At 37.3% G+C, this 27811-nt stretch overlaps 1 protein-coding gene across 3 annotated transcripts in view; it reads left to right on the top strand.

Annotated features, from left to right (window-relative positions):
- The window catches only part of LOC106871767 (vacuolar protein sorting-associated protein 54), a 484461-nt gene that overhangs the window by 264626 nt on the left and 192024 nt on the right, over positions 1-27811 (top strand). For all 3 annotated transcript variants that reach the window (XM_089359786.1, XM_089359787.1, XM_089359788.1), the window contains 2 exons: positions 16237-16369; positions 21772-21903. In XM_089359786.1, the coding sequence (XP_089215912.1) occupies positions 16237-16369; positions 21772-21903 (265 nt within the window). The remainder of the gene's footprint in view (positions 1-16236; positions 16370-21771; positions 21904-27811) is intronic.

The following is a 27811-nucleotide window of genomic DNA, read 5'->3' as shown; positions in this document are numbered from 1 at the left end:
GTTAGTATCTTAGCTTTTTTGATGAAATTATCTTTGTTTTATGTCCACTTTTTCATGCTTGCATGCATTGGAAGGGCCTTTTCCAGCACATCCAGTGGAGCAAGCTTGCTTCATTTTCCTCCAGTCTTTGCCTATGTCTCTCCATCCTGTTGCATTATACTTTGTGCACAAGCAATATACAATCTTCCTGTTGCACAAAAAGAGAATCACTTTGTTGTCAGCTGAGATAACAACAGCTCTGTGACCTTTTTCCACCCTGTTATTATTCTGGCTACTATGCTTTCAGTGTACTCTTTCCACTGCTGAAGAAAGTTTCCTTGTTAACAAGCTATCATCTACTTCTGTGAAGCCTTCAAACATCAAAAAAATTTTACTCCTTATCTGAAAACATACTCTTGTATATTTACTACAGTCAAAGTATTTTCTGCCAGCCTACCTGCAGTTCTAGTACATTTCTTGTGCACCCATAGTCTGCATTGTGTACACCATATGGAGTTCCTACCTATTCCTTTTCTGCATATCAAACAAGACTATTTCCATGATGGTGACAGAATTTTCTATGTATTTAAATCTTTTGATATAGTTGGAAAAGAAAGACAGCCATGTATTTGACATACATAGAACTCATCCTTGCATATGGTTGTTTGATCTGAAACATCAACAAACAAGTGAAAAAGTATACCAATGCTGCAATGATGTAGTTTCTTAGACAAATGCTGAAGATATATATCAGGTCATCCCATAAGTTCTGTCTGAATTTTGAATAAAGAAAACAAGTGATCAACTGTGATATTTAATTGAAATTTAATCATCAATGTATGTTCCCTGATTATCTATGACTTCCTTTCTTCTATTTACAAGCTCTTTAATCCCATCAAAGCAAACAACTCTGAAATGTCAGTTTCGACCTCCTCCTGGCTTGCGAAAGTTATGTCCTTCATATGATTCTGAAAACTACGAAACAAATGGTAGTCCGAAGGAGCAAGGTTGGGAAAATAAGTTGGATGAGGAATTTTTTCCCAACCAAGCTCTTCGTTCTTCTGTGATGTGATCTTTGCAGTGTGGGGTTGTGCATTGTCCTGATGAAACAGCACTCCTTTTCGATTCACTAAAGCGGGTCTTTTTTTCTTTAAAGCTTGGTTCAAATGCTCTAATTAGCGACAGTAGACTTGAGCATTGATTGTTGCATTAGGTGGTAACAATTCAAAGTGAATTACTCCTTTGCAATCCCACCAGATAGAGAGAAGAACCTTTTTCTCATGAAGTTCCCTTCTCGGTTGTGGTTGAGCTTTTTCCCTTTTACCAAGCCACTGTTTACGACGTTTAACATTTCAATAGAAGATCCATTTTTCGTCACCACTCACAAGTCTATCCAAAAAGGGTGAAATGAGTTTGCGAGAATGGAGAGAAGAGCAGATGTCAACTCGGGATTTGCAGTTGCTTTTGGACAATTCATGAGGCACCCATTTTCCAAGTTTAGGAACCTTTCCAAGTTGTTGAAGATGACGATGAACAGTTGTATGGTTTGAACTAAGCTTTATTGCCAGTTCTTCAACTGATAATGCAGGATTTTCTTCAAGTAATGCCTCAAGGAACTTATCATGAAACTCAACTGGACATCCTGTTCGATCTTCATCTTCAAGGCTGAAATCTCCACTTCTGAATTTTGCAAACCGTCTTCTGCAAGTTCTTTCATTCAAGCATTCTTTCCCATGTATGATTCGATTCGCTTTGGCTACAGAGTTTCCTTTTTAGAACTCATAAGGCATTATGTACCTTAAAGCAACACCAGCTGTTTTCTTTATTCTTAGGTTCATGTGCTCAAACAGAATGTTGGCAGGATGCTGTCACCACTTTGTTGACAAGTAGCACTATAGTATAATCAGCAACATCAGTTCCTTGTATTGGTACAGCATAAGATAGCATGGAATATTGGTGTGAGGCAGTAGCTCTCTTGTTATTCAGTGGAGTATTAACACATTAGCAGTAGCAGTCTCTATGTGGAAGTAAATTTAGTCAGTACAAACATGTGTGCACACATATGTAAGTAACCAAATTTGATGGTGTTGGGTTACAGTTGAAGCTGGATGATCAACGTTGGTAGGGCTATAGTCTAGACTAGCAGCAGGGTTTAAATACCCTTCACTTGTGTGTGGGACAACCGGGTAAAGGGTGGTTTATGTGGATTGTACCTCTAGTGGCAACAATAAGACAGTACATTGTTCTTGTTGATAAACACTGCATGTTGACGGAGTATGTGTAGTCCCATGTGGAGACAAAGTTGGCAGTTGTGAGTTCCAGGTAAGTAAGGGAGAAAGGTGTGTTTGCATCTATTGAAGTGATGTTTAATCTAGAGTAACTGATCTTAACATTTGTAGAGATTGAAGAGTTTATAATGCCTGTGGATTCTGTGGAAAATTCTAAAGCTTCTAGCTATGTTAGTTGAAACTTCTAATTTGAGTGAAGGACTGAACTAGATTATCATTCTTTTTTTCTGACTCTCTTTGGGTTTAGGTGTGGGTTGTCCTGCATATATGCTAATTTATTAGTGAATCCAGTCCTTGCTAATGCCTCATTATAGTGGAAAGTGACCCAGTTGAAAATCTCTTTCTGTCCAGTGATAATTTAGAGATTCTCCTACTTAAGCTTGTGATCTAGTTTTTTAATTATAACTGGGGAGTGGTTGGAATTTCTGAGCATGTAAACAGTTTCCTCCAAGTTTAGGAAGTTAACTTTTGTCAAATTGGTGGCAACTGCCATAAATAAGCTGAATTCTTTGAAGATCTTTATCAGATCCTTTCTAAATTTGTCTACTGCATTAACACCATGTGACCTGAGGTACCCATTCGAGGTCTAACATCAAGAAGCCATCTTGAATTTGTCTCAAATATCTTACTTTTCTGATATCTGATAAGATGGGTGCATCCACTGTGCCCATGAAACTTTGTCATATGAAGCTGAGTCAGACTTATTAGAAATTTATCTAACTCCTACCAAATGTGTTGAGTGCCACTATCTTTCATTTGTCCAATCACTCATGTGTATGTGTGTATACACATATATACATACATACACATAAGCACGCACATGCACATGAGCACATAGGTGCAAAGCAAGGTGAAAAAAATAGTATAGGTAGAGTAAAATAGTATTTTATTGAAGCTGAAAAGGCTTCATACACTGTTATTCTGAGTTTCACATAACTAATCATCAAACATCCATGAGTATTTAGAACAATGCAATGGTTTATATATATTTATAGGTATTCATGATTACCAGCCCATCAAATAAGCATTTAAAGATGATTAGGTAGGGCAGTTACTTTTCAAAATAATGGAACGTGTTGGATAAAAGTGAATAACCATAACAGAGAAATATATAAGCAATAAAGCAAGTCAGATTAGAATTATAAACTGGATTGTGTACATCATCTATTCTTATACAAACAGGTATACAAAAAATACAGAGAACGGGACAAACCCCCTCAGAAATAAAATGTTACGCATGATAAAAATTAGAATTAAAATGGAAATAAAGACTAAAATTGTTACAAGAAAAAATGTTACAGAAAAATTAATGATTAAAAAGAATAAATAGATTTAAAATAAGCTTACTATAAGGTTTGGGGAAATTGTAGCCATGGAAGAACATAGAAGAGAAATAGTGGCTAAGAATAAAAAGGTGATAAAAGAAACCAGAAAATGTAAATGAAACTAAAATACATATATGTATGTGATGTAGCATCATGTAGCACCTATAACTTTAAAGATAGGGGTTGCAGTGATTAGAAATCATGCAATAGATAGGATAATTAGATAGATCATCATCATCATCATCATCATCATCCTTTAACATCTGCTTTCTATGCTGGCATGGATTAGACAACTTGGCTGGAACTGGTAAACCAGAGAGTTACATCAGGTTCCAGTCTGAAATTTGGCTTGGTTTTTATGGCTAGATGGCCTTCCTAACGCCAACCACTCCAAGGGTGTATTGAGAACCTTTTACGTGTCATGGGCACAAGTACTTTTACATGTCACCAGCACTAGTACTTTTATGTATCACCAGCAAGGATGTATCACCAGCAAGGATGTATCACCGGTAATAGCTACTTGGCTTGACGAGTCATCTCAAACACAGCAACTCATCCAAGGTCACGATCACTTGTCATCGCCTCAGTTAGGCTCCACCTTTATACATCATACTTCACCGCCTCTTCCACAGGTTCCCTCTACAGTTAGAAATCAGTACTTCTTTCAGCTGTACTCATCCATATACATCATATGACCATACCAGTGCAGACGACTCTCTTACACAATACATCTCTCAAGGTGCTTACACTGTCATACATGCACACTAACACTGCACATCCAGCAGAGCATACTAGATTCATTTCTCTCAATCCTTTTCATGTACTTTGCAGTCACAGCCCATGTTTCACTGCGAACAGTATCTCAGTGGTGATTTTTAATGGGCCAGGGGCTTTCTCCGTCTCCATATTCTTCATGGCTTTATCAAACAAGCTACTGTCTATTTGAATAGCTCATCCCTCTGTTGGATCCATCCTAGGCAGATACTTCTCCTCCCATGAGTTAGTGGCCTTTCATAGTGGTACTTCCAAGCCTCTTTCTTTGCATAGCCACTAACTGCAAGTGAACCATCATCTATGTGAATGCATTTCTCTCCAAAAACATCACAATTTTCTCTGACACACTGTCATGCAAGCTGAAACACATCAAGCTGCTGGTCCTCATATTGCAGAACATTAGCAAGATTCTTCCTTTCTGCTTTCCTACTGGCTAGGTATACCTGCCTCCTAGCTTCCCTTTTTGATATAGTTCTTTACTACCACCACTCTTCCAGTCCTATTTCTTAACTCTAATGGTCCCAGGTCTGGTTGGGACTTTGCATCAACCACAAATTTGGTCTGTGGTTCTCACTAAGTTGTCTCATAGGAACTTCCAGTTATCCTCTGTGTTATCCTCTGTAACACAGAGGATAACTCCTACTCCTGCTCATTAGTTAGGATTCTCTAAGTCTCTAACTCTTCAGGAGATCCTTAAGCTTTCAGGTCCTTCTTTTTCAAACTCTCTTGCTTCTTGGAATACTTCTTGCCTGTAGTCTGAAATTACTGATGACTAATCTATGTTGAGGGGTACATTCTTCACTAGGGGTAGTCTTTGCATTTATGAGCAATGATGAATCTCATTTTCTAATGAGAATGTAGCCAATCTGGCTTGTGTGGTCACCAGATTTATAGGTTATCATGTGACTGGCTGGTTTCCTGAAGTTGGTGTTGCAGATCATTAGGTCATTCACACCACTGAACTGTTGCAGTCTTGTTCCCTTCTCATTTTGGGAACCAATTTTATGGCCTCCAGGAACTCCATGGAAAATACCTGGGTGCTGCCTGACATGTCCATTGAATTCACCATCCATGAAGATATGGTCACTGTAATTTGTCTTTGAGGTAGCCTGCAGAAGAATGTTATAAAAGCTGTCCTTTTGTTCATTTGGCAGACTCGGTTGGTGGGGCATTGGCAGAGATGGTTGTTGCTGTGCATCTCTGTAAAACTAGACTAAGCTACATACCCTATTACATACTCTGTCTACTTCAATCACCTTATTGATCCATTTCTCTGCTAGAAATATGCCCACACCACCTAACTCTTGCCTGTGAGGAACCTGGCTGAAGATCCATTCTACCTAACTTTTTGAATGCAGCACACATCGACACGTCTCCATTCAAACATCTCAACGATCTCTTAGCAGACTTACCTTTCAATGTGCCTACATTGACAGTGCCAACTCTGAGAGGATGTATGGGGAGGAAGAAGGAAATATGAGGAAGGGGAACTGTGGCTTTCGGCATCTGAAAAGAAGGTCTGAAGAGCGTTTGCCAATAAACATGTCACAACAGTTGTCCTCACATTTAATCTCCCATCATTCATATTACACTTGCTGCTCCCCTGGGTCTAGGTGCTAGACAGCATTGGTACAAGGGATTTTAGTACAAAATCAGTCAAATAAAATAAGTTAAATAATTGATGAGAGTAGATTAGTTAATTTGTTATATATAGTTAGTAACTAATGAATTAACTAAGCAATAAAACTGAGTACAGCATGATCGTGTTTATTTTTTGTTTCCTTTGAGGCAAAGTAACAAGCTACAGCATTTGTGTTGCAGCAGTGTGGGTGGCACTACTGGGTGGGTGCAGGTGGTGGCAAAGGAAGGGCTGCCTCGAAAGGTTCCAGTACAGAAGAGAGATTTCTGATATAGGTGGTGGGGTGGGAAAGGGTGAGGGCATCATAGATAAGCAAACATCATGGTAAGCATTAACAAAGAGGATGACAGGAGAAAGATGACAAAAAGGAGACATGGAGCAAGCAAAAATTAAACTAAATTGAATTAAAATAGCATTAACAAAGAGGTTGACAGAAGACAGAAAGGAGATGTGGAACAAGCGTGCGCACACACAAAGTAAGAAGTTGATTTAAATAAAGACTGATTGAATTCAATTTGTATAATAACATGAATGTAGAGAATGTATATCGAAAAAGATGTTCATAGAAACAAATGTCATCATTACCATCATCTCCATTTAACATCCGTTGTCCATGCTGGCATGGGTTTGATGGTTTGACCAGGGTTGGCAAGCTGGAAGGGTACATCAGACTCCAGTCTGATTTGGCATGGTTTCTACATCTGGATGCCCTTCCTATTGCCAACCACTCTGATAGTGTAATGGGTGCTTTTATGTGCCACCAGCACAGGTGCCATTTGTGTGACGCTGGTATCTGTCACGACTGTGGTTTTACTTGGCTTGATGAGTCTTTTTCTCAAGCATGACATAATGCCAAAGGTCTTGGTCATTGCCTCCATGAGGCCCAACACTCAAAAGGAGCCCGGCCACTTTGCCTTCATGAAGTCCAATGCTCAAAACATGCTTTTTACATGCCACCGGCATGGGTGCCAGTTACATGACACCAGCATCAGCCATGACTACGATTTCACTTGGCTTAATGGTTTTCTCAAGAACAGCATATCGCCAAAGGTCTTGGTCACTAGTCATTACCTCTGCCTAAAGTTCGAAGATCATGCTTCACCATCTCATCTCTGTCTTCCTGGGTCTACTTCTACCACAGGTTCCCTCAACAGTTGGAAATCGGCACTTTTTTTTACACAGCTGCCTCATCCATAAACATCACATGACCATTCAAGCACAGTCACTCTTGCACTCCACATCTGATGCTTCTGCCCAATTTTTCTATCAAAATGCTTACACTCTGTCAAACACACACACACACAAACATTGCACGTCAAACGAAGCATATAGGCTTCATTTTTTTCAAGCCTACACATGTCCTCGGCTGTTACAGCCCATGTTTTACTGTCATGTAGCATAGCTGTTTGCACACAGGCATCATACAATCTGCCTTTCACTCTAAGTGAGAAACCCTTTGTTGCCAGCAGAAGTAGGAGCTCTCTGAACTTTACCCAGCCTAATCTTATTCTCACAGCTCTGCACTTGAAGCATCCACTTCCACTACTAACTTGGTCACCTAGATAACAGAAGCCACCTACTACCTCTAGCTTTCCCCACTGGCAGTTGAGGGAGTCTGTTTTCTGTACATTTTCAGTGTTTATTGTATCTGTACATCTTTTTTCCCGATCAACCTTCCTCTGATTTTGTTGCACCTTTTATGTGTCCAAAGCTTACACTGAGTGCATCTTATGGAGATTCTACTTATGCCTATTCTACAGATCAAGTAGGGCTATCTATCTGAAGGGATTTGTGATTTGTCTGCCTTCCTAGTTACTATGACTGGTTTTGGCTAGGTTAACTCAAAGGTCCTTCAATTCTAGACCTTGCTCCCATACCTGGAACTTTTCTATTTCTGGTAGTGATTCAGCTATAAGAACAAGGTCATCAGCATAGAGGAGCTCCCAAGAGTAGCCTGTCTTAGATTTCTCTGTTATTGCCTGGAAGACTATGATGAAACAAGAGGAGGCTGAGAACCAATTCTTGCCCTATTTACATAGGGAGTTCATGGCTCAAATTAGTATATGTTTGAATAAGATTTGATTGGTAGAGGATAGTCACATGACTGGTTTTAGAAATTTTTGTAGGTTCCCTGCTACGTCAATGTGTTAGTATCAGATGACAATGTTAAAGCTGACACTGTTGCCTGAACATGTCTAAACAATCAAAGCTCTGAATGTTTTCTGTCAAGTGTTTGTAGAGAATGAACGCATGATTAAGTTTATAACCTTTTGTACATTTCCTGCTACATCTTCCTGCTAGTGTCATGTGACAGTATATTTTGTCCTCAAAAAGAAGTCCTGACATGGTTGAGTGAACATGTTTAGTTACAGTCAAGGCACTCCAAATTTAATCTGTCTGGTGGGAGAGTGGATAGGAGTTGTTTCTGTGTAGTCTAGTGGCTAAAGTTTAGGTTGTTAGCTGTATAGGTTCCTCATCTTAAGTGGCAGAACAAGTTTTGGGTGTAAATAGTTAGTTGTGTATGTACTCTGTTAAAGTTTAAGTCTTGGTTTGTACTTTTGCATGAAAGTATTTTTTTTGTTTTGTTTATCTGTGCTTCATCTGTGGTATTCGGAGAATATAGGTAGAGTGGGATGGCCTGGAATTTGGGGGACTTATTTCTTTGCACATTTGTCTATGCGTCCACTCAGTGGAATTTGTCTAGTACTGGTGAATGGTTAGTCTATTTGTCTAACCTATTTAATCTTCATTACATCCTTGATATTTGATAGTGTATATTAAATACCTGGAAAAACATGTAAAGTGATTTTTAATGGTAAAAATCTGTCCTGATTTGAATTTGTATATTATGTCTTCAATAAAATTGATGCAAGTCCCGCAATTGGGGCAAGCACACTTTTTGACAGTTGGTGTAGGAATTGTGGAAGGTAATTTTGCATTTGTGAGGAATTTTTTGAGGGACATTGAATGTCTTTTACTTTTGATTATTTTGTGTATTTCAAATACCTCTTTCATTCTTGGGTCTTGTATTAGTAGTGGGATGTTCTGGTGGATAATATTGTAAACCTCTGTGTTTCTTGGGTTGTGTGTTGTAATAAAGGGTAGAGTATTAGATGTATCTGGAGCATTTTTTGTAGTTTTTCGATATTTATTGCTTTGGCACATTCTATTCCGTTGTCTCTTAAAATTAATGGATATTGTTCTTTAAGTAGTACTTGTTTTAGTTCCTGGAATCTTTTATTGCAAATTTCAGGGTTTGAGACAATTGTGCAGATTCTTCTTGTTAGATTAAAAGGAATATTATTCTTTGTGTGCTTGGGATGGCATGAAGAAAACAGTAAGTATTGTTTAGAATCTGTTTATTTGTAATGAATATCTGTTTTAATGTTTTTATTGCTTTTGAGGATTAGTATATCCAGGAATTGTAGTTGAGTTTTACTGTATTCCAAGGTAAAGTTAAAATTATTTGTTATGCTGTTGATTAGAGTTTTGAAATCTATAAGTTGTTCAAATGTATGTATCCATAAGATTAGGCAGTCATCTAAGTAACCTTTCCAGTTTTCTAGTAGATATTTGTGGATGTTCAAGCCATATTTTGTTTGTAGAAGGGAAATTTCCGTTTCCAGTCAGCATAGAGCTAGATTTGCACATATTGTTGTTTTATCCAGTGTTTCACCCCTTATTTCTTTGATAAGGAATTTTCTAAGGAGTATTGGGTTCTTCTTGTCCCGCCAGTTTTGGTATATGTTGGCTATGTTCTTACAACGAATGCTTTTCCAATAAGCATGTTTGCGTTGGTTTAGAAGTTTGTTCCGGTCTTGGGGCTTTGAAGGTTTTCCTTGGTGTGTGTCAGTTTTTGTTTCTTCTCCATTTATTTTTCTTTGTGATTGGGGTGGTCCCGCCAAGAGATTTGTGTTGTCAGTTATGTTTGCTTGATTATTTTTAGAGAGAATATCTTGTGTTTGGATTGTATTTATTGTGAAGTCAAAATTTGCGAAGACTGTATCAATTTTTGAAAGGAGTAAATTTAACTTAGTGCAGGTTTCTGTGAGTAGATCTTCCATACTTCAGGTATTTCCCTACTGCAAGTGTGATTCTGTCTCATTTATTTTGATGTTGCATATTTTGCAGATTTGTGTTAGGTCTTCTGCGTGTTTGGTATTAGCCCGTTGTGGGTCTAATTCTGTTCCATTCTCTTCGATGTTGTGTATTCTTGTGTATGTGTGTATATGTGTGTGTGTGTGTGTATGTGTTTGTGTGTGTATATATATATGTATGTCTATGTATGTATGTGTATATGTGATGATGATGGCCGTCCACTCATGACCGAGGAAGACCATTGCCAACCTTCAGGAACATTGTGCGCTCTAAGACTAACTTACATTTTGCATTTGCGGCTCCATTGGTGGCTAATGAGCCCTGCTCTTGACAAGCATACATGACTGCAAACATTGCAGATTAAGCTTTTCCCATTCACTATATGAGCCGTGTGCTTTCGCGCAGCTCGCTTAAGTTCTTCATGCTGGATACGTGCTCTCTCAAAAGTGTCGATCCCCTCCTTAACTTGCTTCCTCCATCCGTGGCGATGACAGGCATTGTTCTCTTAGTCAGTGTCCTGCATATCACAGGTCTTTAATGAGGACTTGACACAGTCCTTAAAGCACAGCCTTGGTTTCTGCCGGAGTCTCCTTCCATTCACAAAAATTTAATAAGTAAATACACTAAAAAGAACTATAATAAAATACAAAGTAATAAGTATTAAAATAATAAAACAACTACATGTGTTTCATAACCACATTTTCAAATAGAAAATAAAATAAAATAAAATCGATTAAAATAAATTGATCGAAAATCAGTTCTATCCAAAAATATAGTTAATCTTCGGGTCAAAATACAATAATAATAATAATAATAATAAAATGAATGTATATATATATCAACTAACAATAAATAACAAATGAATTTATATAAAAATACTTATTTTATCAATAAGTAAACTTACTTATTTTACCAATAAATAAAAGAAAAATATTTAATGATATTATTGAAAATAAAGGCAATACTTATCTCTGCAAAACTTTAGTTTAAACTAAAATTTAAACGTTATACTTTTAACTTAGCATTTATTAGACTATCAGCTAACGATATATAACAAATGAATTACTATAAAAATACTTATTTTACCAATAAATAAAAGAAAAACGTTTAGTAATATTATTGAAAATAAATGCAATACTTATCGAAGTTTTAGGTTAAACTAAAATTATAAACATTATAATATTAACTTTAAAAATACTTATTTCACCAATATATATATATATATATATATATATATATATATATATGTATATATATATATATATATATATATATATATATATATATATATATATACACACACATACACACACACATACACACACAAATACACACACTTATATATGGGATGAGGTGATCAAGCATGATCTTCAAATGTTGGGCCTAACAGAGGTGATGACAAGTGACCAAGACCTTTGGCGATATGTTATGCTTGAGAAGACTCATCAAGCTAAGTGAAATTGTAGTCGTGGCCATTGCCAGTGTCATGTGAATGGCACCTGTGAAATTGTAATCATGGCCATTGTTAGTAACATGATCTTTGAAATTTGGGCCTCACAAAGGCAATGATGAGCTATCGAGATCTTTGGCAATATGTTGTGCTTGAGAAGACTCATCAAGCCAAGTGAAATGGTAGTCATGGCCATTACCAGTGTCATGTAAATGGCAACCATGAAATCATAGTCATGGTCATTGCTGGTTTCTTGTAAATGGCAACCGTGCCAGCAGTACATAAGAAGTGCCCATTACACTCTTGGAGTGGTTGGCATTAGGAAGGGTGTCAAGCCCTATAAACCATACTAAATCAGATTGGAATCTGGTACATCCCTCCAGCTTACCAGTTCCAGTCAGACTGTCTAATGCATGCCAGCATGAAAAGCAAATATTAAATGGTGATGATGATGATATATAAAATACAAAAAAATGTAATATTTACAGAGATATACATGCACATACACACCCTTGACTTGTCAACTCCTGTCAAACCGTCCAACCCATACCAGTATGGAAAATCAATATTAAACAATGATGATGATTATAATGAATGACATCTGTCATCTACTTTGGGCATAGCCTGTAGAGGGGTCTCATAAAAGCAATCCTATTCATCTCCCAATCATATATGCAGTGCATATGCTGAGATAATGTCACTGTCATGTTATCTTACAGTAGTTCAAGCTTGATCACACTCTGTCTACATGAATTACCTTATCTATCCATTTTCTGTTAACAATATGACTACTGCTATTACTACCTGCATACATTCACAGAAAAAGATTCAAACAAACACACACACCCGATTGGCTTCTGCAGAGTTTCCATCGACCAAATTCATTCACAAAACATTGTACTATAGTTGGATTGGGACATTTGCCATCAAGTACAACTGAACACAAAAGTATGTGCTTGCTCAGTAAACTTCTTAACCACACAGTAATGCCACACATATGCAGATACATATATGACGGGCCTCTGTATGTTGTTTATTCCACTTGTATTTGAAAGCATATTGCTAGAGAATCATTATTAACAGGAAATATCCACATTACATCACAGTTTCCTGCTCAACATTTTCATTCAAAAACGTGGCGCAGGCTTAGCTGTGTAGTAAGAAGCTTGCTTCCCAACCACATGATTCCGGGTTCAGTCCCACTGCATGGCACCTTGGGCAAGTGTCTTTTACTATAGCCTCGGGCCGACCAAAGCCTTGTGAGTGGATTTGATAGACGGAAACTGAAAGAAGCCCATGGTATATATATATAACTTTTAAATTTTTTAAATTAGTGTTTTGTAGAGTACGCTTTTCTTGATGGTGATTGGTCTCCTTCATTGTTTGAATTGTATATCGGTGGTTCTTCTCTAAATTATATTTATACACATATATTATTCATTATAAAATTCAATTTGGTATTACTAAATTGAATATTCCTGTATGTTTGAAATTTTACATTCCCTAATATTATCTTAATATATAAAACTGAAGGTGTGTGTCTGTGTGAAGCCTTTTTGAAAGTTTATAGAAATCCACATTTTCCACTTTTTTGTAAAAATTTTTACATCAATGGAATTTTCTCGATGTGAACTTTCCAGTGCAGTAATTAGATTTTTAAAATTCCGTTTACTTTGTGTGATTTAAGGGAGATTTGGCTGTCGTTTCTAGCAACTTTTATATTCCTTCCCTTCTCCCTGTATCGGCGTTCTTATAGAGAATAAGAGTAAAAGAGAGAGAGAGAGAGAGAGAGAAAGTGATACATAGATGGTCATAGATTAACTTGGTTTACCTTTAAACTCTTACTTCTTCTTCCTCTCTCTCATTTAATACTTTTCCTCTACCTCTAGCATATTTTTCATAACATAGAAACTTAAAAACACACACAATTACAAATACGTGATATGTGACAACAACATACACATAAACACATACACACATCAACATTATAGATATAAGATTTACTTTCTGTGTCTTTCTAATATAAAAACGCGCATGCATTGCTATTTTATAACTGTCTTCTGTTCTCCATTCCTCTCTTTCTCTCTCTCCATTGCTCTCGTTCTGTATTCCTTTCTCTATCTTTTCACTCTTCGTTCCTCTTCCTCTCTCTCATTTAATAGCTTTCTTTTGTCCCTCTACCTCTAACTATACACTTGACCTGGTCATCTGGGGCTTATCACCATTTCTCTGCTTCGACCATTGTCCGTGCACATCACATCGCTTTTTCCTCGCTTCACTTTCAAATTTCCTACACACGCCAGCATCACTTACTTCGTGCTCTTCCTCTCTCTCATTTAATAGCTTTCATTTGTCCCTCTACCTCTAACTATACACGTGACTTGGTCATCTGGGGCGTATCCCCATTTTCCTGCTTCAACCATTGTCCGTGCACATCACATCGCTTTTTCCTCGCTTCACTTTCAAATTTCCTACACACGCCAGCATCACTTACTTCGTGAGGAGTCAAAATAAACCTACTGTTTGTATGCATCTGTTTTCTGTTGTTATACGTGTTTTGTTTTTACATTCGGTTCTTTCTTCCAAAGAATCTGGGGCTCACTCATTCATGTTTTCGTTACATTGTCTGTCTGCAGACAATAACTGCAGGTTATTTTTGAGAAGTGTTCCCCACTCGGTGGTGTTTCGGAACAAGTCGTCATATTTGTTTCATTTTTCTCTATTATGTGCTTATGTGCATCCTTAGATTTCTAATGAAGCAATAGGCAGTGAAGAGAAGCCGTCATAAGAAAACTTTTAACTACCTCTATTCCTTTCTCCCCCTCCCTCTACCTCTTCCTCTCTCGCTCTCTCAAAAGCATACACGTGCAAGTAGACGAATAAAACTCATGTAAAATAAAACTCATGTTCGTCAATGTTTTGTAAATATACCACGGTTTTCACTAGGGTGTTAGGGTTTTAGGGTCAGGGTTAGGGTTTAGGGTGAATGTTAGGGTTAGTGTTAGGATTAGGTTTACGATTAGGGTTGGGTAATCGTGCGGGTGTTAATCTGAAAAATTACAGATATGTGAAAAGTACCGACCCTGCCATCTATTATAATTTTTGTTCTGTTTAATATATACATAGATTATGCCTCCAAAGAAGAGAGTTCGCTGGGAAAAGAAAGCAACCGGTTTAAAAAGACAGCAACAGACTGCAGCAATTCATTCCAGAAGCTACTTTGAACATAATGCAAAATGGTGCATCAACATCTTCTGCCCAATCTGATAGAATTCTGGCAAAACTGTGTAGCAACAGATCGCCAGCAATTGCTTCCTCACAAATTGCCGTCCTAGCTCCTGCGAAAAGGGATTACCCTGCTATATATAATCAAGGCAGCGCAAAAAGTTGTTTTGCACAAGCATTTCTATAGCCAATTAGACGGATGAAATTTACGTACGCTTAATAATATTACGTAAAATAGCCTTCAGACTCTCCCTATTAATTTCATCGTCTTTTGAATTATGAACTTATTTACATCATAAGGGTTTTTTCGTTGTAAGGCTTTCTTTTTTAGTTGATTTTCACCTAGCAAGACTTATCGTAGATGGCCTAATAAGTCACACCCGGACAAGGTCAGGTTATACTGCTAGTATTTATATATAACTGTTTTTCTCCTTGTCTCCGTATTCTTTCTGTTGAAGAGCGTAGCTCGAAACGTCAAAGACTTTCCGTATTCCCGAGCGTCATACTAATATATACTTTTGTTATTTACACCACCTGTCCTCGTCCGTTGTTATTATTTGTATATTCTCCCATATATATATATATATATATATATATATATATATATATATATATATAACTGCTGGTGTGTTTATGTCCCTGTAATTTAGTAGTTCGGCAAAAGATACCAATAGAATAAGTACTAGGCTTACAAAGTATAAGTCCTGGAGGTGATTTCTTTGACTAACACCCCTTTAAGGCGGTGCTCCAGCATGACCGCAGTCAAATGACTGAAACAATAACGAATTCTCACTCACACACACACACACACACACAGATATACACATACAGAAATTCTACTCAGTTTCTGTCTACCAAGTTCACTCACAAGGCACTTCTTTAAGGTATCACTCTATGAAATGAGCTTGGCAGCTAAGTGAACTCTGTATCACATAGTCATGCCCATGTCTATGATGTACATGTGTTTGTGTATATATATTATATATACATATTATTCTTTAACAAGTGACTTCAGACTTTTGGCCTGCTTAATCTTCAACAGACTGTTGTACATTTTAGTTCCTCTTGGCTTTATATAGTCTGTGTTAAGTTTAAATTTTCTTAGGTAGGTGAAGCTTGGTTAGATTGTAGGGTAGATTGTGATGGAAAGATGTTTTGTAGTTGGTCAGCAGCTGTGTAACCAGGTTTAGTTGTTGTTGATTATATTTTGTCATTAATAGAAGCTATAACCCACTTGTTTTGAGAATATGAAGGTTATAGTGCAGAATTCAATCCAGTGTGTAAAACTTTGTAATTAAGTGTGTTTATTTATGTGTGTTTATAAAAGAACAGAGAACAACTTGGGCCTTAGGCAATTTGCATAATAATTCATAATTATATATTCATATATAATTATTGCTGATTATAGTTTTCCTGTTGTTAATATGTTGTTAATCATATAAATTTTCTCTATTGCAGCAGCGAAGATTTAGATGTGATGATTTCTGAAGAGGAATTCCATGCTATATTCCAAAATCTTCAGAAAATGCTTAGTGCTGTTTGTGACCACGCACATGATCGCTGTGTAAAACTGATGGTCGCGAGAGCAAAAGTATGTAATTTCAATAAAAAGCTTATGATTAGAACTTTTATTTATACATGCAAATGCATTCACTCTGATTCCCACCTCAAGATAGTCTCTACATAGTGTTTCACATTGCTAGAAATATCAGTTAAATCTTCCTTAAACTATCTCACTTTGTTCTCTTAAATATAGAGTAACATGTTACACAATGTAGTCTTCAAATCAGGTGTGTGGAGTTGGTGCACAAGACTTTCATCTCCAATTTTTCTAATATATCTTATAATGAGTGTTTCATTTCACTCAGTATTCATGGCTCATGAATTGTCAGGCTACATTTTTAGCACCTTAATCTGTCAAAATTCTTGTTTAAATGTCATAGAAATGCTGATATGACTCTTTTTAAATATTATTTATTAAAGAATTTACATATAATTAAGTTATAGGCAAAACTTACAAAATTGAAAAAGAGTTGTTTTTATTCAGAGGCTATATAAAGTAAAATGATATGAAAGAGATAAACTTCAAACATCATACTCATTGTTTTAATGACCACTTTTCCATGCTAGTAAGGACAGATGAAATTTGTGGAAGTAGATTTTCTAAAGCCATGGGCTTTTCTGTTGCCAACCCTAATCTGTTTCAAGCAAGGTAATATTTCATTGTGCTCAGACATGTTTTTCACAGAAAACTAGAAACAATGTCATTTGTATGATGATGATGCTCATTTCCAGTCATCATATGATATCAAGATAATGATACACACATACGTATATACATATGATGGGTTTCTTTCAGTTTCTGTCTACCAAATCCATGCACAAGGCTCTGGTTGTAATGGGTGTATAAACCATGTGGTTGTCCTTGAGTTTTAAGACTGTATGGTTGAAGTGAGGGAAATTTCTCTTCACCCTTTCGTTACTAACCCGGCCGTAGCCGGCCGAGAGTACCCATTGTTATTTAAATGTATATTTGAACTCAAATCTCATTAGTACATTCGTTAAAACACCTGATTTCACTTTGCAAACAGTTGAGTTATTGTATCCGACATTGTTTGGCGTGATATTTGAACTCAGTGAATTTTGGAAGATTTTTTTCCACATTTTTTGCGGCGTTAATTTTTTTCAACTTTGAAGATAGAGAGGAGTTTCATGCTATCAAACAGTGATTCCGAATTTGAAGGTTTTTCAACAGAAGATATGGAGATATCGAAGAAAAGAATGAATGAGCTACAAAAGCACGTGGTGAACGATAATGAATCGGATATTTCTGTATCCGAAACTGAAAGCAACGATTCTGAAAGCAGCGATTCTGAAAGCAGCGATGGCGACAGTGAGGATGATTTTACACCAGAAAAACATTTAAAAAATATTTTTATTAACAATTTTTCTGAGGAGACAGGGTCTACCCATAGTCTTTCTCAGGAAGCGAAACCTTTAGACTTCTTTTTCATGCTTGTTTGAAATGATTACTGCGGAAACAAACCGTTACGCAGGATGTAAACAAACTGGAAAAAAAAAGATAGCTTGCGGTTTCCTGCAACTGTAGATGAAATACAAGCATTTTTTGCCATAAATATTATTATGGGTATTGGACAGTTACCCAGAATAACAAATTACTGGAGTGATCAGGAACCTTTTGGCGATGAATATATTTGCAGTATTATGAGTGAGTACGATTCGTGAAGCTGGACCAATATTTACATGTGAGAGACACTAGCAGTACCCGAGTACGTGGAGAACTTTGAGACAAAAATTATGCAATAGAATTGATTAAGAACCCTTTCTTTAATTATGTTCCAAATATCACATTAATATGTTGATAAATAAAAAAGTTACAGGTGTTTAATGAGACTAGTCTAAATTCATGATTATTTTAGAATTTAATTGAAACTCATGAGGGGTGTATTTTGGTCAGAAATATAGTAACGAAAGGGTTAAACTATATTGGTTTATGTGTGTGTGTGTGTTTTGCTTGGTTAAGGAACTTACTCCCTAGCCATGTGATTTCAGGCTCAGTCTCACTGCATAACACAATGGACAAGTGTCTTTTGCTGTGGCCCCATTCAACCTGGGGCTATGTGGGTGGATTTGGCTGATGGAAGCTGAAAAAAATCCATTGTGTGTGTGTACATGTGCCCTTGTTTACAAGCATCATATTACGGGATGGCTGTTGTTCATGCCCTGTCTTTTGTAAGAAATGTATCTGGGCAAGGGAAATAATATTTTACTTGGAAATAAGTGATAGTTAATGACAAAAAGGGCATCCAACTGTAGAAAATCTGCCTCAACAAATTGTGTCTGAATACATGCAAGCATAGTGTATATGAGTAGGTAAGTGTGTGTGTGTGTGTTTGTGAAATAAATGGTTGGCATGCGAAGCACTGTTGGGAAATAAACAAGCTTTATGATTAGTTAAAATATTCTGAAGACATAGTTGATTTGTAAAAAGATCATTTTCACTGTGGTTTGCCATGGAGAAATTCTTCCTTAGGAACACCCCTATGTATTTTGAGCTCTTCATACTGTTATCAGTTGTAAATACTAAATAGGACAACTCTGAACTGACTGAAAGTCACGTGTGTGTGTATATATATATATATATATATATATATATATATATATATATATGAATATATACACCCATTCTGTTGATCACATAGCTCTGATTGAATGGAAACAGTATAAAGCAGCAAAGATTCCTTTGTTTTATGGGGTGTAAGGCTGGTGCCATGGTAACTCTGTTTAAAAACATTATGCATCATCTTAGTTTGTCTTTTTTGATTATAAACATGAAGGATAAGACAACTAAATCTTGGCATAACAATATATAGTAGACCTAAAAGCAAGTTATAGAATTTGTCTAATTATGACAATAGAGTAGCATCTTTAAACAGTAATGAAGCTGATGTCTTGTACCTGAGATAGAAAATTTCTGTTACATTTGTATTTTATATCCCAAACACCATATTAGTTATACCAATACATATTTTTCTTTTGTTAAGTTATATTCCAAACATCTTAATATCATCATCATAACAGGCTTGGATGGGTGAGATGGAATTCAGTGAGGCTACTTTTCTATAGCTGGATGCCCTTCTTGTGGCTAACTGTTTCTTATTTCAACCAAGGTAATTTTTTCCCAAGACCAAACATGTCTTTGGGGGAAGACTAGAAATTAATGACACTGCTTGTATGGTGGTGACATTCATTTACAAATGTTCCATGATATCAAGATTAGGAAGCACAAACACACACAATCTTTTGTCACTATGTTCTCCCGTCTGTGCCTCTGACCTCCATTTCTGTTATTGTACATCTCTCTCCTCCACACTTCACATAATCGTATTCTCATCTGTCTTTGGCTTTATTATACTCTTGATCTTCTCTGGCCCACTCTTATTTTCCTTACTGCCCCACAAACTGAGATTCACCATCATCCACACTTCACCACCACTATTCATCTCACCCTCTCCCTATCTACTATGTCTACCCCATACTTATAACCTATCCAACCACATGTCGTCTCTCTCCCTTTCTCATTCTTTCCCTCGATTGTACCATTATTGGATTAGAAGCACTAAGCAGTGACATGTACAAATACAAACTTGTTACTATTTCAAATATGCTTGGGACATATTTGAACTTGTAAGAAAGCTATACACTGTATTTTGCCATGGAGAAAAATTCTCACTGTAGACAAATAGGTGTGAATACATCAAGTTAGGTTGAAGCTCCCTCCACCCCCCATTTATATTTGTATCATCATCATCATCATTATTATTATTATTATTAGGAGAGTATTGTAGTTTGCTTGGAGCATTGTGTATTGTTTGTAAAGAATAAAAAGTTTTGAATGGTACAACAATGCACTATAATACAAAAAATGGACTATATACCTGTTGTAATTTAGTTATCCATAGTCCGATGATATTTCGGAATACAATTCCTTCTTCAGATATTTTTAGATGGAGTCACTGCTATAATCTGTTTTCCAAAGGCTTTTCTTTTTTCGGAAGTGTCTCAGCAGTGGTCTCACGAAGCTCCTTCTGGAATTCCTCATGAGAAGTGCGTGAGGTAAAGCCATTGGAAAACAGATTATAGTAGCGACTCCATCTAAGGATATCTGAAGAAGGAATTGTATTCCGAAATATCATCAGACTATGGATAACTAAATTATAACAGGTTTTTAGTCCATTTTTTGTATTATAGTGCATTGTTGTACCATTCAAAACTTTTTATTCTTTATTATCATTATTATTATTATTATTATTAAGGTGACGAGCCAGCAGAATTGTTAGTGTGCTGAACGAAATGCTGAGTGGTATTTCGCCTGTTGGTACATTCTGAGTTCAAATTCTGCCGAAGTTGACTTCGCTTTTCATCCTTTCGGGGTCGATAAAATAAGTACCAGTTAAACACTGGGGTCAATGTAATCGACTCATCCCCTCCCCCAAAATTGCTGCCCTTGTGACAAAATTTGAAGCCATTATTATCATTGCTATTCTAGTACTCTTCACACCCCCTTCACCCCTATTATGATCCCTGAATACTTGTTCTTCATTATATTTACCCTCTCACCTATTCCCCATCTCTAACCATCTCTCACTCTCCCATACACTCTTACAACCTCTTCCCATCCACATTTCATATTCCGTCCCCATTCACTTCTACTCACCATGTATCTTGAGAGTCCACCCTGATATCTTACCACTGCTATTTTCATCTCTTTCCAGCTCCATCTCTCTTCTATAATGTGAGTTGCCATGTAGCTCCTTTATGGCAAGAAACTTGTTCTGTTCTGGACCCTTCACTACTATAGCCCTTTTCAGTAAAGGAGTTTGCAAGCTGCATGGCAAACTATCAAGTGCTGGAAGCACGAAAAACGCACCCAGTGCATGCTGTAAAGTGGTTGGTGTTAGGAAGGGCATCTAGTAATAGAAACCTTGCTGAAGCAGACATTGGAGCACAATATGGTCTTTGGACTGGTCAGATTCTGTCAAACTGTTCAACCTATGCTAGCATTGCGTAAGATCATTAAAGGATGATAAAAATTGATGATGATGTGTGTGTGTGTGTATATATATATATATATATATATATATATATATATATATATATATATATATACACTTACATACACACACACACACACACACCTAATCCACTCACAGACAATTAATTATCCAAGGTGCCACCTAATGGGACTGAACCTGAAGCCATGTGGTTGTGAAGCAAACGTTTCAAACACACATCCATGCCTGCACCTATAAATATGCCAATATATATTTGTTTGTTATGTGTCAAGTACCATCTTCATATTTGAATTATTAAGAACATTATTTTGCTAAATTCTCCAAACTTTTGATTATTTTCAAAATGAATTGAAGCACGTTGGATTTATTCCATTTGAAAATATCTGTCTGTTTACAGGATGGATTTTTAGAAAAATTAACGTCAAGTGAGTTTGTCACTTTATCACGAGAAGTGGAAACATTTGTAAGTGACTGTATGAAAAAATGTGGCCATAGGAGCACATCTCTTCGAGGAAGTTTGCAGAGCCAGGTGAGTTAAAGTTCTTTTCATTTAGTCTTCTTTTGGCTTCATAATTATCATCATATCGAACTTGCCTACATTCATTTGACCCATCTCTGTTTTCCATGGCATGTGATCATTCCAGCGGGAAGCATCCAGTACATCTATAACTGATCAATCAGAGTGTAACACATCCTCCTCATCATCATTTAGTGTCCATGTCTCATGTTGGCCTGGGTTGGGCCTCAGTTCTTCCTCCTCTAACAGTGCCACGTAAAAGCAGATTGTCTTTCTCTAATGATACGTGTATGTGTGTGTGTATACATAAGGTAAAGTGGTTAGGATATTTGGCTTATAATCATAAGGCTATGACTTTGGTTCCTGGTGGTGTGTTGTGTCCCTGAGCAAGACACTTTATTTTACATTGCTCCAGTTCACTCAGCTGGCAAAAATGAGTAGTACCTGGTTTTCGAAGGGCCAAACTAGTCACATTTTATTTCACACTAAATCTCCCTGAGAACTATGTTAAGGGTGCATGTGTCTGTGGTGTGCTCAACCACTTGCATGTTAATTTCACTAGCAGGCTGTTCTGTTGATCAGATCAATTGGAACCCTCATTGTCGTAACTAATAGAGTGCCAGTTATTGTTGTGTATATATATGTTTGTGTGTCTGTATATTCTCGTGCATGGGAAAATAGAAAGAGGTTCACCTATCTTCTTCTCATCAATGCCTGTCTAGCAATAATCTCTCCGACGATCCTGATCTACTCCTGTCACCCAGTATAAGCAGCTGCTATGACCAAACTTGAGAGCGACTTCAGTAACGTCCGTCCACGATGCCTCCAAAGGGGTAAAAGAGGCTGATGCTCACCCTTCTGTCCCCACTTCCCCTTTCGCGCTTCCTCTTCCAGTCAGCCCCTTGATCATTGACATCATGACCCTCTTCCTCTGGCTCATCCCCACATGCCCCCACTGATCTCAAAGATCACCTCCTCACTTTACTCTTTGTCAAAATCTACCATCCACTCTTGGTGTGTGCTTTGCATATTGCGATCTTCTCAAGCTGAGAACCTTGTTCTCTTCTTCCTCCGCTTCACAATCATCATCCAAGAAAGCGACAATCCGAAGAACATCTATGATGTGATGTGGCGTTCCATCCACAAATGTTTTTGGAATTGACAGCCATCACTATTCCTCTATTTCACTGAGATGTGCAGCATGCCTTTAGCAACTTGGCCCAGACTTCATGTCTCACTTCCATAAAGATGGGCCTTCTCTCTTCCACAGGGCATTCTGATGGTTTACTTGGATACCGCCATTCATATTTGAATATTGCCCTATGTGGCACAGACTCCTCGACCTCTCCCGATTGGGGCGACATGTTGCACCAGAAAACTGCTTCCAGTAGCGAGATGTGTCCCCTCTCCACCATGTCCTTGATTGTTTGATGATGTCTTTCCACAATCCCATTTCCACTCAGCCTATATGCTGCTCTGAAAAAGTGGCATACTTTCCACCTGTCAAACATCTCCTTCAAGCACCTCTGAAGGAAACGCTGTGCTGTTGTCCATTAGCAATTTGTCCACAGAGCCCCACTCTAGTGTGCCACGTCCACTGCCAGTCATCTCCAGTTGTGCTCTACCGAAATGTTTCCCTGCTCATGCACACCTAGAGCAGGGTCAGTGGATTGACACCTATCATAGTCCCCAATCACCTTTTGGATGCTCCATCTAGTAACACTGATGTCAATACTCCTGGTGATATACAGGGTCCTATCCATGCTCATATGATGCATGGCATGCAGTCTCCTTAGTTCAGAGTCATTTAACTGACACACTGCAGCTACCCCTTGCTTTGATTATTCCGGCTCCTCTAACCAGGCCTTTTTTTACCTGGTTAGAATGTCTGCATTGTTTCTCTCTGAAGGCACAAACTTCAGCTTCAGGCCAAACTTGGCAACTAGCTCTCCTAGAACCGCTAGGCAGTGCTTTACTAACATTTCCACAACCCTTTTGGTTCAAACCCTCTTCTCATCAGTGATCACTGATCCTACCCAGCTAAGCATGGTGGCCGAATCCGACCAGATATCGATGGCACGCAGCCCTCATTTCAAGGCCAAATTCACCCCCTTCGGCAGTGTGTCCAACTCAGCAACATTGATGTGGTTGTAGTTGTCTGCTTTTCGAAGCCAGGCCACATCCTCCACTTCGGCACCTCCGATTTCCAACACAACTACTATCACTCTCCTGCTAGCATCTTACCATATGGTCCTGTTATCTGATTTGGGCACATACCAATTCGCCCTGACTGGGTCTCCCGCTCTCGTCCTCTCTAGGATTTCCCGCATCATTGCCACCGTCCCCTCTCCCACTTTGTCACCCCAGTTCTCCCCTTCTGTTTGTCTCTTGGTGTAAACTGCATGCTGTATGCAGCCACCCCGCGATCAGGTAGTAACCTACTAATTTCTTGCACATTGAGAACAGTTTTCTTCTGCTGACATTGTTACCCAGCTTCGGGATCTAATTCCCCCTCCAAAACACTAACATGCCTGTTCTGTTGCTTTGAAGCTTCAGCCCCAGTGCAGCTCTTCCAGCCATTGGCTCCGGTAGCTTCGCAATCAACCCGAACTTCTTCAGATGTCTTACAGCCTCAGTGGTAGACACTACAATCTCATCCACTAAGATGTCATCTATATAGAAATTGGTGGCCCTTCTTATCCTATCCACCTTTCCCAAGATGGATTTGAGCACTGTCGCCATGATCATCAGTGCAGAATTCAGCCTGAAACCCAGCCTAGTCAGACAATATGTCTGGCCCTTGTATCACACCAGCTGATACTGCCAGTTTGTCACTCAAATGGAGCTGCAAATATGCTGACTTCAAGTTGACAATCATTGCTGCCTTAGTCGACTGTCTCCTTATGCGCAGCGTCTCACCGCAGGCGTCAGTCACCTCACCACCCATGTGGCACAGTACATGACCATTCATCTCCTGAAAGTCCAGCACTGGGATCTATTTTAAAATGGGGGTGCCAGTATTTTCTTAACGAAACACTTTGAAACTTGGGACACTGGTAGAATGTGTCATATAAAACATCTTTTACTCTTAGTCTTCTTAACAAAAAAAAGGAATTCGCAAGTTATTCCATGTGAAAGTTGTCGTATTTCTGTAATTTCAACCAATCACTGACATCTATTCAGCTCAATAGAGTTACTGCTGGGCGGTCATAAAAATGTTATTCCCTGTGACATATTTCATCCGGTTTAATCGTAATTTATACGCATATATTGTTTATATAATAAATTACGCTGTGCGTATCTATGTATGTAACAATTTTAGAGTTCGGATTCTCGAGTTAGGGTTACGGTTAACAGTCTAGTTAGGGTTAGGGTTAGGGGATTAATACGATATACACCGTTACAGCGCTAACTGTTTTCAACTGAATAGACGTCAGTGATTATTAGAAATTATCGAAATAAGACAATTTTTTACATGAAATAAATTCGAATACAAAAATATTTTTCTGTTCTATAACACAAAATAGATAAGTATACGAAGTTTGAAAGTCTTTCCGTACCAAAAACACTACATAAAACATAAATGAAAACTGGCGCCCCCATTTTAAAATAGATCCCAGCACTGGTCTGGCTTTACCCTTTGTTGGCTGCACCACTGCCATTAGAAGTAGCACTCTGCTCACCACCTCTTCCTTCCTTAATCTACCTCTCTACCCCCAGATATATATGTATATACATTATATATATATATATATAACAACAAATGAATAATGTGTCAATCCACTATAGCTGTTTCCAGTATGTTTTTTAATTGATTAATGGAGACATTACATCATGAGAAAAAACTATTTTTATTGGGTGAATACATGAATAACAACATTCAAAAACATTCTAAAGTCAACAGCTTGTGCAACTTCATGATTCTATGATTATTGCTGGGTCATAAGAATGAATGTGTTTGTTCAATTTGGTAGTACTATTGGGGAAAATAACTTGATGTCAGGCATGAGTAGGTGGGTAACAATGATTTATTGCAATGAAAGCAGTCAGAAGATAGGCAGAGGGAGGGGAGGAATTAGATAGCAAAGCATCTAGCCTCTACAGCTAAGATAGGGTTAGTTTCTTTTATCTTTTATTTCTATTCAACAAGAGGTTTTGGGGCTAAGTACAAAGGGTAAGGTCAACCAGTTATTTATTTAACAGCCTTCTATATGCCCTCTTTAAAGGCTAGAAAACCTTAAAAGAGAGAGAGAGCAGCAAGCCTAAGATACACTGATAGGGGAGAGGATATGAAATAAGAAGAGTGGTCGTCATATCAATAATTAAATAAATAAGTAAACAATAAAAAGCATACAATAAAATGTATATGAAAGCAAATGGATATTAAAAAAAAATTGAATAATAATAAAAAATGGAAGTAGTAAATAGTGACTATGCAAAGAATCTTATAGGAATTTTTTAAATAATTAAAAAGTACTTAAAAATGATGTAATGGAATAAAATAAAGTAAAATCAATAGGATAAAGTACAAGTAAAAGGTGAATTGGAAAAAAAATAGATATTAATAGAATATATAATAATGATAATTCAATAAATAAGTATAACATTATGAGATGAATCAAAATATACGAAAATATAAGAAAAAAGTATGGTATCAATGTTTAAGCCATGATTGGAGTCTTATAAAATAGGTCAGGCTGACCATAGTCACAGATTCATTCATATTAAGAATTTAAAGTGTATAATATAAATAAAAGAAAGTATTTACACATATTGCATATAACATAAGGGGTATTAGTACATATATAAATAAAATATTTCGTATTATAGATTATAAATAATCAGATATAAATATAAAAAACATAAATATCCTGATGCGTATGGTCTAGGACAACTGAGTAAAGAAGTGCTGATTTCTAACTGTGGAGGGAACCTGTGGTAGAGGTAGACTCAGGAAGACATGGGATGAGGTGGTGAAGCATGATCTTCGAATTTCGGGTCTCACAGAGACAATGACTAGTGACTGAGACCTTTGACAATATGCCATGCTTGAGAAGATCTGTCAAACCAAGTGAAATCATAGTCATGGCTGATGCTGGTGTCATGTAACTGACACCAGTGCTGGTGGCACATAAAAAGCATCTTTCGAGTATTGGGCCTCACAGAGGCAAGGTGGCCAATGCCGGTGTCATATGAAAAGCAGCTTATGAGTGTTGCGCCTCACAGATGCATGACAAATGGCTGAGACTTTTGGTATTATGCTGTGCTTGAGAAGAAGACCTATCAAGCCAAGTGAAATCATAGTTGTAGCAGATACTGGTGTCACACAAATGGCACCCTAGCTGGTGGCACATAAAAGTGCCCATTACACTCTTGGAGTGGTTGGCATTAGGAAGGGCATCCAGATGTAGAAACCATGCCAAATCAGACTAGAGTCTGGTGCAGCCTTCCAGCTTGCCAGCCCTGGTCAAACTGTCCAACCCATGCCAGCATGGACAATGGAGTTAAATGATGATGAAATATCAACATAAATGCATTAAATTCAAAGTAGTATCATTAGTTTATAAGTATAATAAAGTATTTTACAGAGTATATACCATGAAAGTACACATTGAGTAATGTGGAAATGCTACAATAATATAGCAATATGATAAAAAATATAATATATATAAAAGATTTTAGAGTATATAAGGCAGTCTTTAAAATCAATGAGATAAAAATTGGACCAGTATCAGTTACATAGTAATGTGTATGGAACAAGCTTTTATTTATAATTCAGTTAATGCACGTGTAAGATAAGAAGTAATGGGTATGATAAGATACTGAAATATAATTAAATGAAATAAAATATAATAAAGGTTTAAAGTATTTAAGAGTACGAAGGATATGGTGAATGCACGAAACTCTAAGATCTAATTTG

This window comes from Octopus bimaculoides, chromosome 11 (assembly GCF_046866305.1).
Source record: "Octopus bimaculoides isolate indiv1 chromosome 11, ASM4686630v1, whole genome shotgun sequence".
NCBI lineage: Eukaryota > Metazoa > Mollusca > Cephalopoda > Octopoda > Octopodidae > Octopus > Octopus bimaculoides.
Note: the sequence above shows the minus strand (reverse complement) of the source record. Positions and strands in the feature narration are given on the sequence as shown.